The sequence below is a fragment of the Grampus griseus genome (genome assembly GCF_964374135.1).
Source record: "Grampus griseus genome assembly, chromosome: 6".
NCBI lineage: Eukaryota > Metazoa > Chordata > Mammalia > Artiodactyla > Delphinidae > Grampus > Grampus griseus.
Window position 1 is genome coordinate 37248294 of NC_139000.1, and position 13212 is coordinate 37261505.

The 13212-nt window shown below is 51.5% G+C and overlaps 1 protein-coding gene across 2 annotated transcripts; it reads right to left on the bottom strand.

Annotated features, from left to right (window-relative positions):
* Positions 1-3915: 3915 nt before the first annotated feature.
* On the bottom strand, positions 3916-12886 carry LOC309824002 (dnaJ homolog subfamily B member 5). 2 transcript variants are annotated; one of them, XM_082656711.1, is made up of 4 exons: positions 12751-12886; positions 9169-9413; positions 5481-6082; positions 3916-5338 (listed from the first exon to the last, which is right to left on the bottom strand). In XM_082656711.1, exons 2-4 carry the CDS (start codon positions 9377-9379, stop codon positions 5105-5107), a joined length of 1047 nt encoding a protein of 348 aa, XP_082512837.1. In that variant the 5' UTR covers positions 9380-9413; positions 12751-12886; the 3' UTR covers positions 3916-5104. The 2 variants fall into 2 exon arrangements, with proteins under 2 accessions (XP_082512837.1, XP_082512838.1); XM_082656712.1 differs by lacking the exon at positions 12751-12886 and adding an exon at positions 9504-9758.
* Positions 12887-13212: the final 326 nt, after the last annotated feature.

Sequence of the window (13212 nt, forward strand, 5' to 3'; positions counted from 1 at the left end):
TCTTTGAGCTCCTATTGAAAGTTTCATTTCAGTTATTGTACTTTTCAACTTCAGAGTTCCTATTTGGTTATGTTTAAAAAGTAATTCCTATCTCCTATTTATAATCTCTATTTGGTGAGCCATTGTTTTCATACTTTCCAGTTTTTTCTAAAACATAGTTTTCTTTACTTCTTTGAACATATTTTGAATGGCTGATTTAAAGTCTTTGTCTAGTAAGTCCAGTATCTGGATTTCCTCAAGGTCAATTTTAATTTATTTTTATTATTTATTTATTTATTTATTTATTGGCTTCACCATGCACGTTGTGGGATTTTTTTTTTTTTTTTTCACGTTGTGGGATTTTTAGTTCCCTGACCAGGGATCGAACCCAGGCCCTCAGCACTGAGAGCACAGAGTCCTAACCCCTGGATCGCCAGGGAATTCCCAGGGTCACTTTCTATTGACTGTTGTTTTTTCTCCTGCGTATATGTATGGGCCATATTTTTTTGTTTCTTTGCATGTTTTGTAGTTTTTATTGAAAATTGGACATTTTAAATGATATAACATGGCAACTCTAGAAGTCATATTCTCTCCAGAGTTTGTTGTTATAGCTGTTTTGTTGTTTGCATATTGACTTTCCTGAACTAATTCTGTAAGGTCTATATTCTTTGTTGTGTGTAGACACTAAGTCTCTGCTTGATTAGCTTAGTGGTCAGTTAACTATTGAATAGAGGTTTTGTTAAATCATTAGAACCAATGAGTTACCCAGTCTTTGCTGAGAGGATATCTGGGACTATTTTAGAGTCATTTGCTGACAAGCAGGACACGCAAGCTCCCAACCACTGTGGAACACTGATGACAAACCAAATCAACTGCACAGTCTTCAGCAGCTCCCACATCCTCAAACCTGGGAGGACCATTTGAAGCATAAATGGAGCCAGCTTTTCTAGGGTCTCCCCTCTCTGCTCAATGAGTCCCTTGTAGCTGCTGTCCTGATTTCTGGTGGTTGCTCCCCACTGGAGTCTCCCTTTGAGTCTCCCTTTGAGTCTCCCTTTGAATTTCTAATGCCTGTTCCTTCATCCCCTCTAATTTAAATGCAGGCTAAATATTCCCCACTGCTTCCCCAGCCCTGAACCCTGTTTCATGCCCAGCCCCTACCTAAGGCCCACCTTCAGTCCTTGCTCCCATTCTTACTACTTTCTTCTCCACCCAAGATTAGGGCCTTTGGAGTAACCTTTCCTAGGACCCAGTGTGAGGTACAGTCTCTCACTCCAAATGAAATAATACCTGTTATAGAAGCAGACTGAAAATTTGTAGATTTTAACTTCTTTTAGTATAGCCTAGGCTCCCAGCCCTATGTTCCAGTTTCCATTTTTCTTAGAGAATTTCCTATAAATAATATTTGGAACCAACTAAAACACCACCTTTGAAAGAGTTCCATGAACACTAGTGGGTCCTGGCCTGCAGGATCCAAGAGTTTCTGGCACTGATGTGGCCTCAGGGCAACTAACAGACAAATCTCAGAGAAGGAATGCTCATAGACTTTCACAGCCCTCTGTGTTTATGGGCCAAGTCAGCGATGATCTAAGAATGATTGGATTGGGCACCTAGGAATTTTCTATGTGAGGGACCCAGCAAAGTTCCAGTTAGAGAATGACCTAGGGAAGAACCTGAGGCATAGCCTGAGAAAAGGCCCCAAATTTAACCTGTCAAGAAATTCAGAAAGCAACCTAGTGAAGGTTTTGAGGGACCATTCTTCAAAGGAGATAAAAAGTGACTTGAGTCACTCAGGGAATGGACCAGGAAATGACCTATCAATGTGTTTAAAAGAGAACCTAGACTAGAAGCAACTGGAAAATGTCCTGAAGGTTTACTTGGGCAAGAAGCTGGGGCAGACCTGTTAGAATGTGATCCCTATAGATATGTATTGTTCATGGCTTGGTGCCAAGTATACTCTAGAGTCCCCCTCCTGGAAAGTCCTATAGCCACTTGGAAACTGGATATTTGGTTTACTCAGTGAGTCAAGAACACTGCCTGAATACCTCTTGGAAGCTTTCCTTCCTTGATCTAGGCATTAGACAAGCATTAGTAAGCCCAGATTATATGGTTTGGGGTATGGTAGAGGTAGAGCTTACCTCTCAAGCTCCTTGAATCCATAAAACTGTTTAGTTTTATAGAGACTCAATCATGGCCCATTCCTCAGTCCACCCTTCTCTCTCAGCCACCCAACTGTGCAGTTGATTTGGTTTGTTTGAGGGATGGCTAAGCCGAGGTTGCTTAGCTGTTTGAAAGAAACCCCGAGGCAGGATGAGGGACAGACCGATCATAGTTATTATATAAATGAACAAATGATTGTCATAGTACTGTCACACAAAATTACCCCCTGACACACACACAACTACTATAAAAGGATTCAGGGGCTTGTTCAAAGTGAGATAACCCAATAAAGATCCCATTCCCCAGGACCTGGCTGAACCAGACTTTCCCCCAGTTTCTTTACTATCTTGATTTTTATACAGGGGTGTGTGTGTGTGTGTGTGTTTAAGGTTACATAGGTATTAAAGGACCACAAATCCCGCATGTAATCTCCAAGAATGATAAGGCTCAGATTGTAGGCAGAGCTGCAAGGCCAACTTCAGGGCTTTCTCATTGAAGTGCCCCTGGCCTCTAAGGTCTCATAGTCTATCCCCAGAAAGTACTCAGTGGGGACATGATAATTTCCCAGATCCCAGATCCTCCGCATCCACAGGGAGGTCAGAGGGAGCAGTTTGGCCCAGCATGCCTAGATCCCAAAGCTTCAGGCCTCAGGAAAGAGCTAGGGTAAGAATTTAGCCCTGGGTGAAGAGAGCGACAACCCTAGGAGACCTGGAATAGGAAAACATTGAGTAGAGGATGAAGGATTAGGGATCTCCCTGCCCAGGCTGGGGGATTAGCAGACATCCTTTTGAACAGAAACCCCTTGGTTTCTGCACTGGAAGGAACAGGCTCCACCCAAAAATACTCTGAATAAAAGAATGAGCTTTTTTCATTGGTGTTGTCCCAGGATAAAAAACAAGGGCAGGAAGATCCCTGTTAAAAGCCTAGACCTTGTCAGCCTCTATGTGGAGCCCAGGTACAGGTGAAGGCAGAGTTGTCTTCATAGCACTGGGGACACTGAAGTTCAGTAGGGCATGGCTGTCATGGGCCTGATCCTGGAAAAGAATCTGGGAGGAAAGTCAGCACCAGGAGAAAGTCCAGGCCCAGGCAGAGCCTGCAGATGAGCATTCCTGCGACTTCAGGGCTCCTCCCTACCCAGATCCAAGGAAAGTGACAAGGGCATCATGCAGTCAACACACAGGCCCTGAGGACCAGTGTCTCAGCAGGGACAGTCAATTCAAAGACCTGGACAGACATCCCTGGACAATTTAGACTTAAGTATCAGTAACAGTGTTCAGGCCTCACAGGAATCCTGTGTCTTCAGCCAGGCCCTGCTAAGCATGGGCCAAGGATGCAGGTACCTCCAGCCGCCCTCTCCACTTGCCTCAGGCTCTGTCTTTGGGAATGTGTCTCTTCTAGTCAGCCAGAAAGTCCTCCTCCATCCCTCCTAGGAGGAAAATTTCTCTTAAAGGAAAATTCCAGTCCATGTAGAGAAAAATCTATTGATTCTCATGCTAGCACATCCTTAGAGGATAGTCTCTATTTCTCATAACCCAGGATATTTATTCTTTCCAAATATTTTTTGCTTCCTCTAATAGCTGAGTGATATCTTCTGTCTTTGCTGTGTTTTGGGTGTACATTTTGGAAATTCTGGGAATCTGGGCTTAGAGGAAGGAAGGAGTCAGCTTCACCTTATATCGAGGGCTGCTTGGGCTTCTCAAAGGTGAGCGGGGCTCAGGAGGGAGGCTGTCAGTGCACATCCACCCCTATCACAGGTTCGTTGCTCCTGCTCAGATTCCATAGTTTTAAAATACTTTATTTTTTCCATAATACTGTCATTACAAAAAAATACAAAAAAACTACTATAAAAACATTCAGGGGCTTGTCAAAGTGAGAAAGCCTAAAAACCCCACCCCAGAACATGGCTGAAGCAGTCTTACCCTAGCTCCTTCACTATTTGATCTTTACACAATTATGGGAGTGAGGTGGGGTCACACAGGCGTCAGAGGGCTAGAAATTCCCCCGCAGCCTTCATGAAGGGTAAGAAATAAGTAGCTTCATATATCACAGAAATGGGATTTGGGAGTTTAGGGGTGGCTAGGCCCTGAGTTCAGAGGTGTGGGGAGAAACCTGTGACCCTGAATCTCTTGGTGGGGAATAGCTGCCACCTGACCCAAAGCCCTTTCCCTTCCTGATGAAGGCTAGGAGACAGACCCTGCCCTCCACCTCTTAGACTTAATACAGCAGCCCCCTCCCCTTCCTCTACCCTTGCACACTCTTAAGAGCAGCAGGGAGGACAGTACTTCCAGCTCTGCAGAGTCTGGGCAGGGGAGCTGTCAGGGAGGCTGCTGAGGGCCCCTTCACCTCCCTTTCCCAAATGAAAAGTGTCTCGTGCTCAATGGCCCGGTTCATGGGTTATGGACCTTCCCTTCCTATCTCAACCCTGGAGAGGCACACACAGCTCTAGGTGTGTGCTTTGTGTGCATGAATATGTGTGTGATAGCCTTGGACACTGTGGACTTGGGGGTGGGACTGGGGTGGGAAAGCAGTGTCCTTTTTATCCTCTTCCTCCCCCAGTAGGAGGAAGCTGAAGGGAAGGGAAAGGAGAGGTATTAGCAAAGCTGAGAGGGGAAGGAGGACATGCTATTTACAGGCGTGGACAAGGAATCTCTATATCTTCAAGTAGCACTCAGGTCACTCTCCAGCCACTGGAGTGGGAACTGGATTCAAAGCTTGTGACATGAAAATTAACCCCTGGCCTGGGCTAGCTCTCCCCACCTCCCTCCCACTCCCCCAAGGCAGCCCAGCTCTGAAAGGGGTCAGGGACAGGAACATTTTCCCTGAAAACCAGTGAGTTTTTTTTGTTTGTTTTGTTTTTTGCATTTAGAAAGAGTTGCTAGTGTCCAGTGGACATCAAGCTGGGTGCACAATGGGTGGGGTGAGTGTGGGGCTATTGCTGTGGAAGGCTCTGGGCTGGCTGGGGCAGGGCCTAGGAGCATGGTAAGTGCTGCTTAAGGATCTGTCTTGTCTGTGGTGTTAATCTATCTGGGAAGCGAACTTTGAACTCGACAATGAGGTCTCCCCGCTGGGTGGGCACCTTGGGGAAGGGAAGGCCCTCCCCACGGAGTCTCTTCACGGTGCCTGGCTTGATGACATCATTGCAGGGCAAAGGGATCACTCGGCCATCAATGGTGGGAATGTTCACGGTACAGCCACACAGTGCCTGGGGAAAATGAGACAGAAAGTGAGGAAAAGGTAGGGTAGAGTGATTGGGAGGGGAAGAAAAGAGAGAGTGGGGAAAGAATGTCTCCGTCACCCCCACCCCCCACCCGATAAAACCACACACAATCTGGTCCAGGCCCCACCTCCTTGAGGCTGATCAGGGCACTGTAGAGCACGTTGGTGCCATCTCGGCGGAAGTGTGCATGGGGCTTGTCTTTGAGCACAAAGACGATGTCAGCGGGGATGTTGTCAGGTGTGGCATCGCCCTCTTTGGGGAAGGTGATCTTGGTGCCTTCCTTCCAGCCACGCTTGATGACAATGTGCAGGATCTTGTCCTCGGTGCGTACAGTTCGCCCATCAGGGTTGAGGCGCCGCCTTGTGATCTTCATGCGTTTGGTGGAGCCGTGGTAGATTTCCTCCAGGGACACCCTCAGCTCATGCACCACAGGTGGGTCCTGCACCTTGCGCCGAGAGTACAGTGGTTCTGGGGCTCGCCTTGGACCCCTACTCAGCCCATTGAACCCAAAGCGGCCAAAGGAGCCAAATGGGTCCTCATCTTCATCCACGTCCATGTCATCTGGGTCAAAGCCACTGAAGGGACGAGTGGAGCGAGTGCTGGCAAAGAAGATATCGAAGGGGTTGGAGCCGCCGAAGAAGGAGGCAAATGTGGCGTGGGGGTCCCCATGAAAGGTGTAGTGAAAGGAGCCACTGGAGCCCCCTGATGAACCGCCGCCGCTCTTCAGGCCTGGAGGGAGGAGAAGTTAGGGGCAGTATGGCTGGTCTCTGCCCCACCCCACTCTCCTCCCCCTGCCCTCTAGCTCCTAGTTCATGGGCCTAGAGGAAGAAGCAAGCTTTAACTCCCACAGAGAGGGCTGGCCTAATAGAGTAAGAAAAATCTCTGGCAAGATTTCTACTCTTAATTATATGTTTAATAATAAGGCACATCTTGAGGTTCAAAGAAGCTGAAAAGCTAAGACTAGAAGACTGGTAAGATGTGACTTCCAGCACTGTAAACTCTTCCATGTACCTGTGACCCAAAGATGTCTCACAGAGCCTTGAATGACTGGCCTGGGGTCACATTACAAGTCATACCTGGCTCCCGTATCTTTGCTTATCTCCAAAGACAGGGAAAGAGGCAATCAGACAGAATTTGACCATACAGAGGGCTGTAAGTGACCTGTCCCAAATAAGGTGGCAATACAGTCCAGGAGGAAGTCCACTCTCACTCTACTTCTTTTTTTTGTTTGTTTGTTTTTTGCGGTATGTGGGCCTCTCACTGTTGTGGCCTCTCCCGTTGCGGAGCACAGGCTCCGGACGCACAGGCTCAGCGGCCATGGCTCACGGGCCCAGCCGCTCCGCGGCATGTGGGATCTTCCCAGACCAGGGCACAAACCTGTGTCCCCTGCATCGGCAGGCGGACTCTCAACCACTGCGCCACCAGGGAAGCCCCCACTCTCACTCTACTTCTAGCATGGTTTCCTCTTTCTCTGACTCGTGCCCAAATGGGAAATGAGGAGGGCCCCAAAAAAGCAGGAAAGATCATTAGCTTGGAGAAGAGGAGCTATTTCTCTACAAAAAGTTTTCAAATGCTTTGTTCCCACACTCAGGGTTCACAGTGTTGCACAGCTCCAGGGGTTGCCATTCACACATTGGACAGACATAGATTGCAATGGGAAGGGAGCTCCTTGGAGTTGTACAACACCAAGACTTACACCCCATACCTAATGTCAGAGCTGCCAAAAAGGATGAGTGAGCTGGCACACTGCAGGTGGTGACCCCAGCTACTCTCTCTCGAGTCAGGTTCTGTCTAAGGGGCTCAGATTTGTGGGGGCAGTCTTCAAGGGGGATGGTAGTGGTGGTGATTGGAGTAGTTGGGGGGCTTGTGTGGGAAGGAGGGAGGAAGGGGATTAACACTGAGAAATGATCTAGAATATATAGACTTAGGGGTGGGGCCCAGGCTTGGGGAAGGGACTTTTCTCTTTGAGGGCTTTATCTAGAATTTCATTGGCTGTGGAAGCCTGAGCCTAAATTAGCCTCTTACTTCCTGGGACCACAAGAGGAGATTCGGGTTTCATTAGAGAGGCCAAGTGGCAAGCAATTCAGTGACTTGTGACAGCTGCCTCTTCACCCTTCCCCTAAGACTCAAGGTCTGTTCTTTCCTTTTATTGAGGGTCTGATTACCAGGTGAGTTCAAGAAGCTTGGCAGAGCTCAGTGAGAGAGGGAAGTTGGACTGATGATGACAGGAGGGGGTGACTTCTCTGCAAGGATTCCTGCTGTACCACTACCACCCCCCATTCAAGCTGGGAACAACTTGTCCCCAGGGAGGGCTGCACACAGAGTCTATGTGCACAACTGTTCTAGCTGGCTACTGGGGAAGGGGCAGGGCAGACAGAAATACAACCCACATTTCCAAGGCTGCTTCTCCCTTCCCAGGCCCTGGATGTCTCCTTAAGGTTGTGCTGCATCCTCAGGAGCCCTCCTGGGATGTAGATCTCCATTAGAACTGGTGCCTGGACCTAGGGCATGAGCTTTGCCCTTTGCTTAGGTTTGGTCATGCAGAAAGCGGAGGTCTCCCAGCTCCTACCTTCTTCCTAATCAAAGGTGAGGCCGAGCAGAGGAATGAGTGCAATTCCTAGACAGGTCACATGGTGGCATGGTGTCTGTACTGCTTCCCTCTTCCCCACCACTACCCCTCCCATCCCTCTACCCCAGAGAGAAACATTTCTTAGCTGAGAGAATATTGGGGATTCCAGAAGATACCTGGTGAGTCTGGGAATTGGCAAGTCTAGTAGGTGAGGAGGGAAAAACGGAAGGAACTAGTGGCATGGAGAATAAGAAGAGGGGGTTGGGAGGACTGGGGTGTACAGAGGACAGGGCCATGGAACATAAAGCAAGGAGGAGGAAAGGAAAAGAACATTCTTTTGAGCACCTGCTTTGTATCAGGTACAGTATATATCATTAGCCCATCTAATTTTGAGACTAGAACAGGGGGAGTGAGGAGGAGAATGTGGAAGAAAGGTGGATGCCACTGGGGAGGAAGGACAGTTCCTCCTGGAAAGGAGAGTCCTCAGATGTGACAATGTCTCTTAATATAGCCTGACAGGTGCTTGTGGCTGGCGGGTGGCAGGCGGCCCTGAGGGGCAGGCCCAGAATTAGCAGCTACATCATGCCCGTGGGATGTGCTGGGAGGAGCCGCCCTCTCAGAGGCTTTATTTGGACCTTTCCTGACACCCTGTGCGTGGCCACCAGCTACCCCAGGAGGGGGCAAGGTGCCAGCAGCAGTTCCCCTTCCACTCTTGCTTGGATGCCTGCCACTTCCTCAGGGAGTCGAAACTCTACCTCTGTTCTGCTGGCCTGAAGTGGGCAGGAAGGGGGCAGGGAAGGGGACAACCATCTCTAGCTCAGAGCTCCAGTGGTTAATTCCCCGGCTGCTTAAGGGCCAAACTTTTATGCTGATGACTGTAAATGCGCTGTCCTCAGAGAGCCACACACTCCCTTTCCTAACCTTCCCCATCAGCCAATGAAGAAGCGGGGACTTCAGGCAGGACTAATAAGGCTGGGAGGGAAAGAAGGGCGGGGAAGGCCTCTGGCTCTAGCTTTTCTAAGGCCTTAACTTGAGGAGGGAGAGGGGCAGAGAGAGGCAGGGAGAGCTGTGGTGAGCTGAGGCTGGGTAGTGGGTGGTCTCTTCTTTCCTCTGGATGTCAGTGCTGGGAACACTTGCCTCCCTCACCTCCTTCTCAGTCTCCAGTTCCCTGCTTTGAGAACTGGGTCACCCAGGACCCCAAACAAGGACAGGTGTCCAGTATCAGGCTGGAGCACTGCCCTCTTACCTTCCTCCCCATACTGGTCATACAGGCCCCGTTTCTTAGGGTCACTCAGCACATCATAGGCCTCTGCGATCTCCTTAAACTTCTCCTCAGCGTTGGGTTCTTTGTTCTTATCTGGGTGGTACTTCAAGGCCATCTTCCGATAGGCTTTCTTGATCTCATCCTCATTGGCTCCCGACGGGATCCCAAGAATCTTGTAGTAATCCTTTCCCATCACAGCCACTGGACCGGCACTGGTGTCCTTGTTTCTGAAAGAAACCAGGGCCGATCCTTGATGCCTCTGTTCCCTTCTACCCCAGTCCTGTTCCTGCTGATCCTGCAACCCCTAAATGACTCACTGTGTAACTTTCAGCAGGTCATGCCTGTTCTGTGGGCCTCTGTCTCCCCATCAGTAAAATGAAAGGGTTGGATTAGATGATCTCTTCCAGCTCTGACATTCTAGGATTCTGTGATTCTTTCCTTAGCTCCTGGGTTTTCCCAACAGGAAGCTGGGGGCTGTGGCCCACTTTTTGGGGCTATTCTAAGACCCAGGTCCTTGGGCCAGACTGAGGACTCCCACGAGCCCTGCTGAGTGAGGTGGCACCATGGACTGACAGACCCACGCACAGAAGCTGGTGAAGATCAGCGTACTGGGTGAGGTCACCTGAGCATCGTGGTCTCCTGTGCCATGCTTCAGGCATAGTGCCCAGGCTAAGGGCAGCTGGGGCAGTGGCCCAGGGCTGGGAACAGGCCTGGGTCTTCAGCCAGCTGCCTTGGCCAGCCAGGCTGAGTCAGGGTGTGTGTACCTGAATTCCTCTCAGCCACTGGAGACCCCAGGCCTCCCTGCCCCCGCTCCCCAGACTGTGCTAAGCCTCACGTGTGATTCAGATTAGAGGATGACTCACAGCCTTTGGTTACTGCTGTTTCTAACCCTCTCATTAGCGGGGCGGGGTGACACCGTCCTTCCCCCAACCAGGGCAACAGTTCCCTTTAGTCATTTCCCGGTGTCTACACACAAAACTGTGTGTGAAGACATGCCTGTGCCACCTAAGCATCAGTGTTAGTGAACAAAAGCATCCTGGAGGTGGGGCTTTTAAACCTTAGCTGTTAGGAGACAATTGGGCACTAACCACCAGTTCCTTAGTACCTTCTCTACCAGTCCCTCCCTCTCACCTGCCTCAAGGTTTAGGATCTGGCCCAGTGCCAGGTCCACACTCCTCTGATAGTCCCTGACTTGCTGGGTGCAGGGGCATTTGTTATTTATATGAGGGAGAAACACAGGACTCTCATTCTTTCACTCTAATCTCCCTCCATCAATGTCTCTGTGGTGGATAGAGGGAAAGGCACTTTCCTGTAGCTAGAGCTAGTAGGGGGAATGGCCAGAAGCCATTCTCTAACCCATCTGAGACTTGGCCAACCCCTGCCAAAGCCCAGAGAACCGGAGTCTTTCTAGCAATGTCATGGGCTGGCAGCCACAGCTAAGGCCTGCCTTTTCTGCCTCTGACTGCTTCAGAGAGATTACAGGGTGTCCTGGCAAGAGTGAGGGCTGTAATGGGTTAGGGGAGGCCTCAAGGCCCCAGGTAGACAGGGACAACAGCCCTAACTCCTGCCCCCACAGGGCCTGTTACAGGTGGCTGGGTTGACTCATGGTTCTGGGAGTCACCTCACTCTGACGAAGAGAAGGCTCCATTAGGGCGGGCACTCCCCCTTTTCCCCTACCAGCATGTCATGCCTGGTGGGGGAGCCTGTGGCTGGGGAGGCAGAGAAGAAAGGGCATCTGGGGGAGGGCAGCCATTTTCGGAAGCAGCAGTAAAAGCAGTCTGAGAGGGAGTTGGGGGTGGTCTGCCGCCATCTCTGCCTCAGCCCACACCTTCTTTCCCCCGAAACTGGAAAGGAAACCTAACACACCAAGAGGGTGCCCCCAGAGAACTGTAGCAGCTTTTAGGCTGAGGGCGAGTGGAATGCCTTGCCAGTGCTTTCAACCCTCCCCTCACTGTCCCTGCATTACCTCTTCATCCGGCCAGCTTCCTCCCTTGCACCCCTGTGCTAACTGTTCTAGACCTCTAATTCTCTTGCCTCCACAGACATAGGGCAAGCTCTTTCAGGAGTTGCCTTTTTTCCTCCTTCTTTCCTCCCTCCCTCCCCTACCCACAAGCCACGTGTTGGAATGACAAAGGAGCCCCATGGCATGGCACTGCCTTTGATGGAGAGAATGAAGAGGATGTTAATGTAGAGGCAGGACTAAAAAATAAGAAATGGCAAGGGGCACTGGTACAGGGAGGGGGGATGGTTGATACAGAAAATGAAGTACTGATGGAGGGGGATGAAGGATGACAAATGGAAATGTCTGAAGTGGCAAATGGGTTACCAATGGGATGTAGAGAGTTGAAATACTAGAGGAGGTGTTTGTGGAAAACGGATGCCTGAAGGGTTTGGTATAAGATGAATGACAAGGGGTGCGGTTCATTCAAATGTAAGGGTGGGACAGAAGGGGGGTTCTTATACGTAACTGGGGATGAGACGAGGATGAGATGGAGGAAGCGGGTAGGCAATGGAGGGGGATATGACATGGAGAATTTGACTCGGTATGGGTATGAGTGCCCTTCTCCAGAGGGACTTACCGAAACTTTACAAACCCATTCAGCGTCCACGCTCGAAGTTTTAAGGGCTCCAGCTGAATTTTAAACATCAAGCTGGCTAAGAAGTCTTCTCCCCAGAAGTGTGGGAAGCTCCGGAAAGCGCCTCGGGCCTGTAGTGGGGGTGCTGCTGGGGATGGGCAGGAGAGCACTGTGCGCTTAAACATGCCCAGCCCAGCCCCTCACCTCTGATCGCTCCACCGGAGCCTGCTTGGAGAGCTGCAGCTCTGGAAGCCGCCTCCTCGGGTTCTCAGAGGCACTTGCCCAGCAAGGCCTGTCCGGTGCAGCAGGAGCTGGACCTGATCCCCAGGTGTGGAGAGTGAAGGAATAGGGTCCAGCGGTCACCTGCTCTCAGGTGCAGCGATGTCTGGCTGATTGTGAATGGCTGTATGGCTGTGTGACAGTAAGGCTGGCAGTGCGAAGAGTGTGTGCTTGTGAGTGGCAGCGTGTACCTCTGACAGGTGTGATTGTCTGTGAGGGCCTGAGAGGCAGCGTGTTCTTCTCGCCTCTCTCCCCGGGGAGGACCAGACCCCAATCCCCAAGAATCTACTCAATGAAGTCACTGACAGGGAGTCTCCTCCCTCGCAGATGGGCGGGGCGGGGCGGGGCGGGGCAGAGCTCGGCTGGGACAAAAGGCGCGGCGAGGAGAGGAGGGGAGGAGAGGGGAGGGGGCTCCGGCGGGGGAGGGTGGTCGGTGATGTCACCGGCGCTGGCTGACTGCGCTGGCTCAGAAACGCCGCCCCGGAACCCAGTGCGACCCCGCCCGACCCTCCCCCGGCTCAGACGCGGGCTGCCCCCTGTAAGAGGGTCGCGGACATCGAGCACCTTGCAGACCCTGAACCTCCACACCCCCGCGGTGGAAGAGCCGAAGGGCCCTCAGTGTCCCGACATCCCGACACCAGGACCCCTGGCTTCGCGACGCGCGACGCCCCCCTCCCGGGACCCTCGAGTCCTGGCTCGGTGCCCTCACCAGTGAGGAGCTGCGGGCGCCGCCGCGGTCCGTCAGACAGCCGCTGCCCCCTCCCCCGGCTCTGGCTCCGCCGCCTCCACTCGGGACAGGAGTCGCCCGCCCGCCGGCGGCGGCCAGCGGGCCCGGGAACCCGCCCCCACAGCTCCGCCTCCGCGCTGCCCATTGCGCCGTCTGCCCGTCACTCAGCTCAGCCTCTGCTGTAATTGGACAGCTTTCAACGAGTGGCTCTGTGGTAGCCGCCCATTCTCCGCCCCTGTCACCCGGCCACACGCGCACACATTCCGGGCCGTGATTGGTGTGGGTCTGATTGGTGCACTTTGGGATCAATCAACCACACCTCTTCGCTATCTCGTCGTGCCATTGGTAAAAGGGACAGAGGGCGGCAACTCCACGCGCCCTTTGATTTTATTGGTTGGTCTGTGGGGCTCAGACCCCAGTCGGGGGACAACTATTTTAGTCCAA

What these genes read in the sequence shown, in the direction of transcription:
- LOC309824002 (XM_082656711.1), bottom strand. Translation starts at nt 9,379, where the DNA reads ATGGGAAAGGATTACTACAAGATTCTTGGGATCCCGTCGGGAGCCAAT. An exon ending in TGACCAGTATGGGGAGGAAG is followed by an intron (nt 6,083 to 9,168) that starts GTAAGAGGGCAG and finishes TCCTCCCTCCAG; the next exon opens with GCCTGAAGAGCGGCGGCGGT. An exon ending in CCCTGATCAGCCTCAAGGAG is followed by an intron (nt 5,339 to 5,480) that starts GTGGGGCCTGGA and finishes CATTTTCCCCAG; the next exon opens with GCACTGTGTGGCTGTACCGT.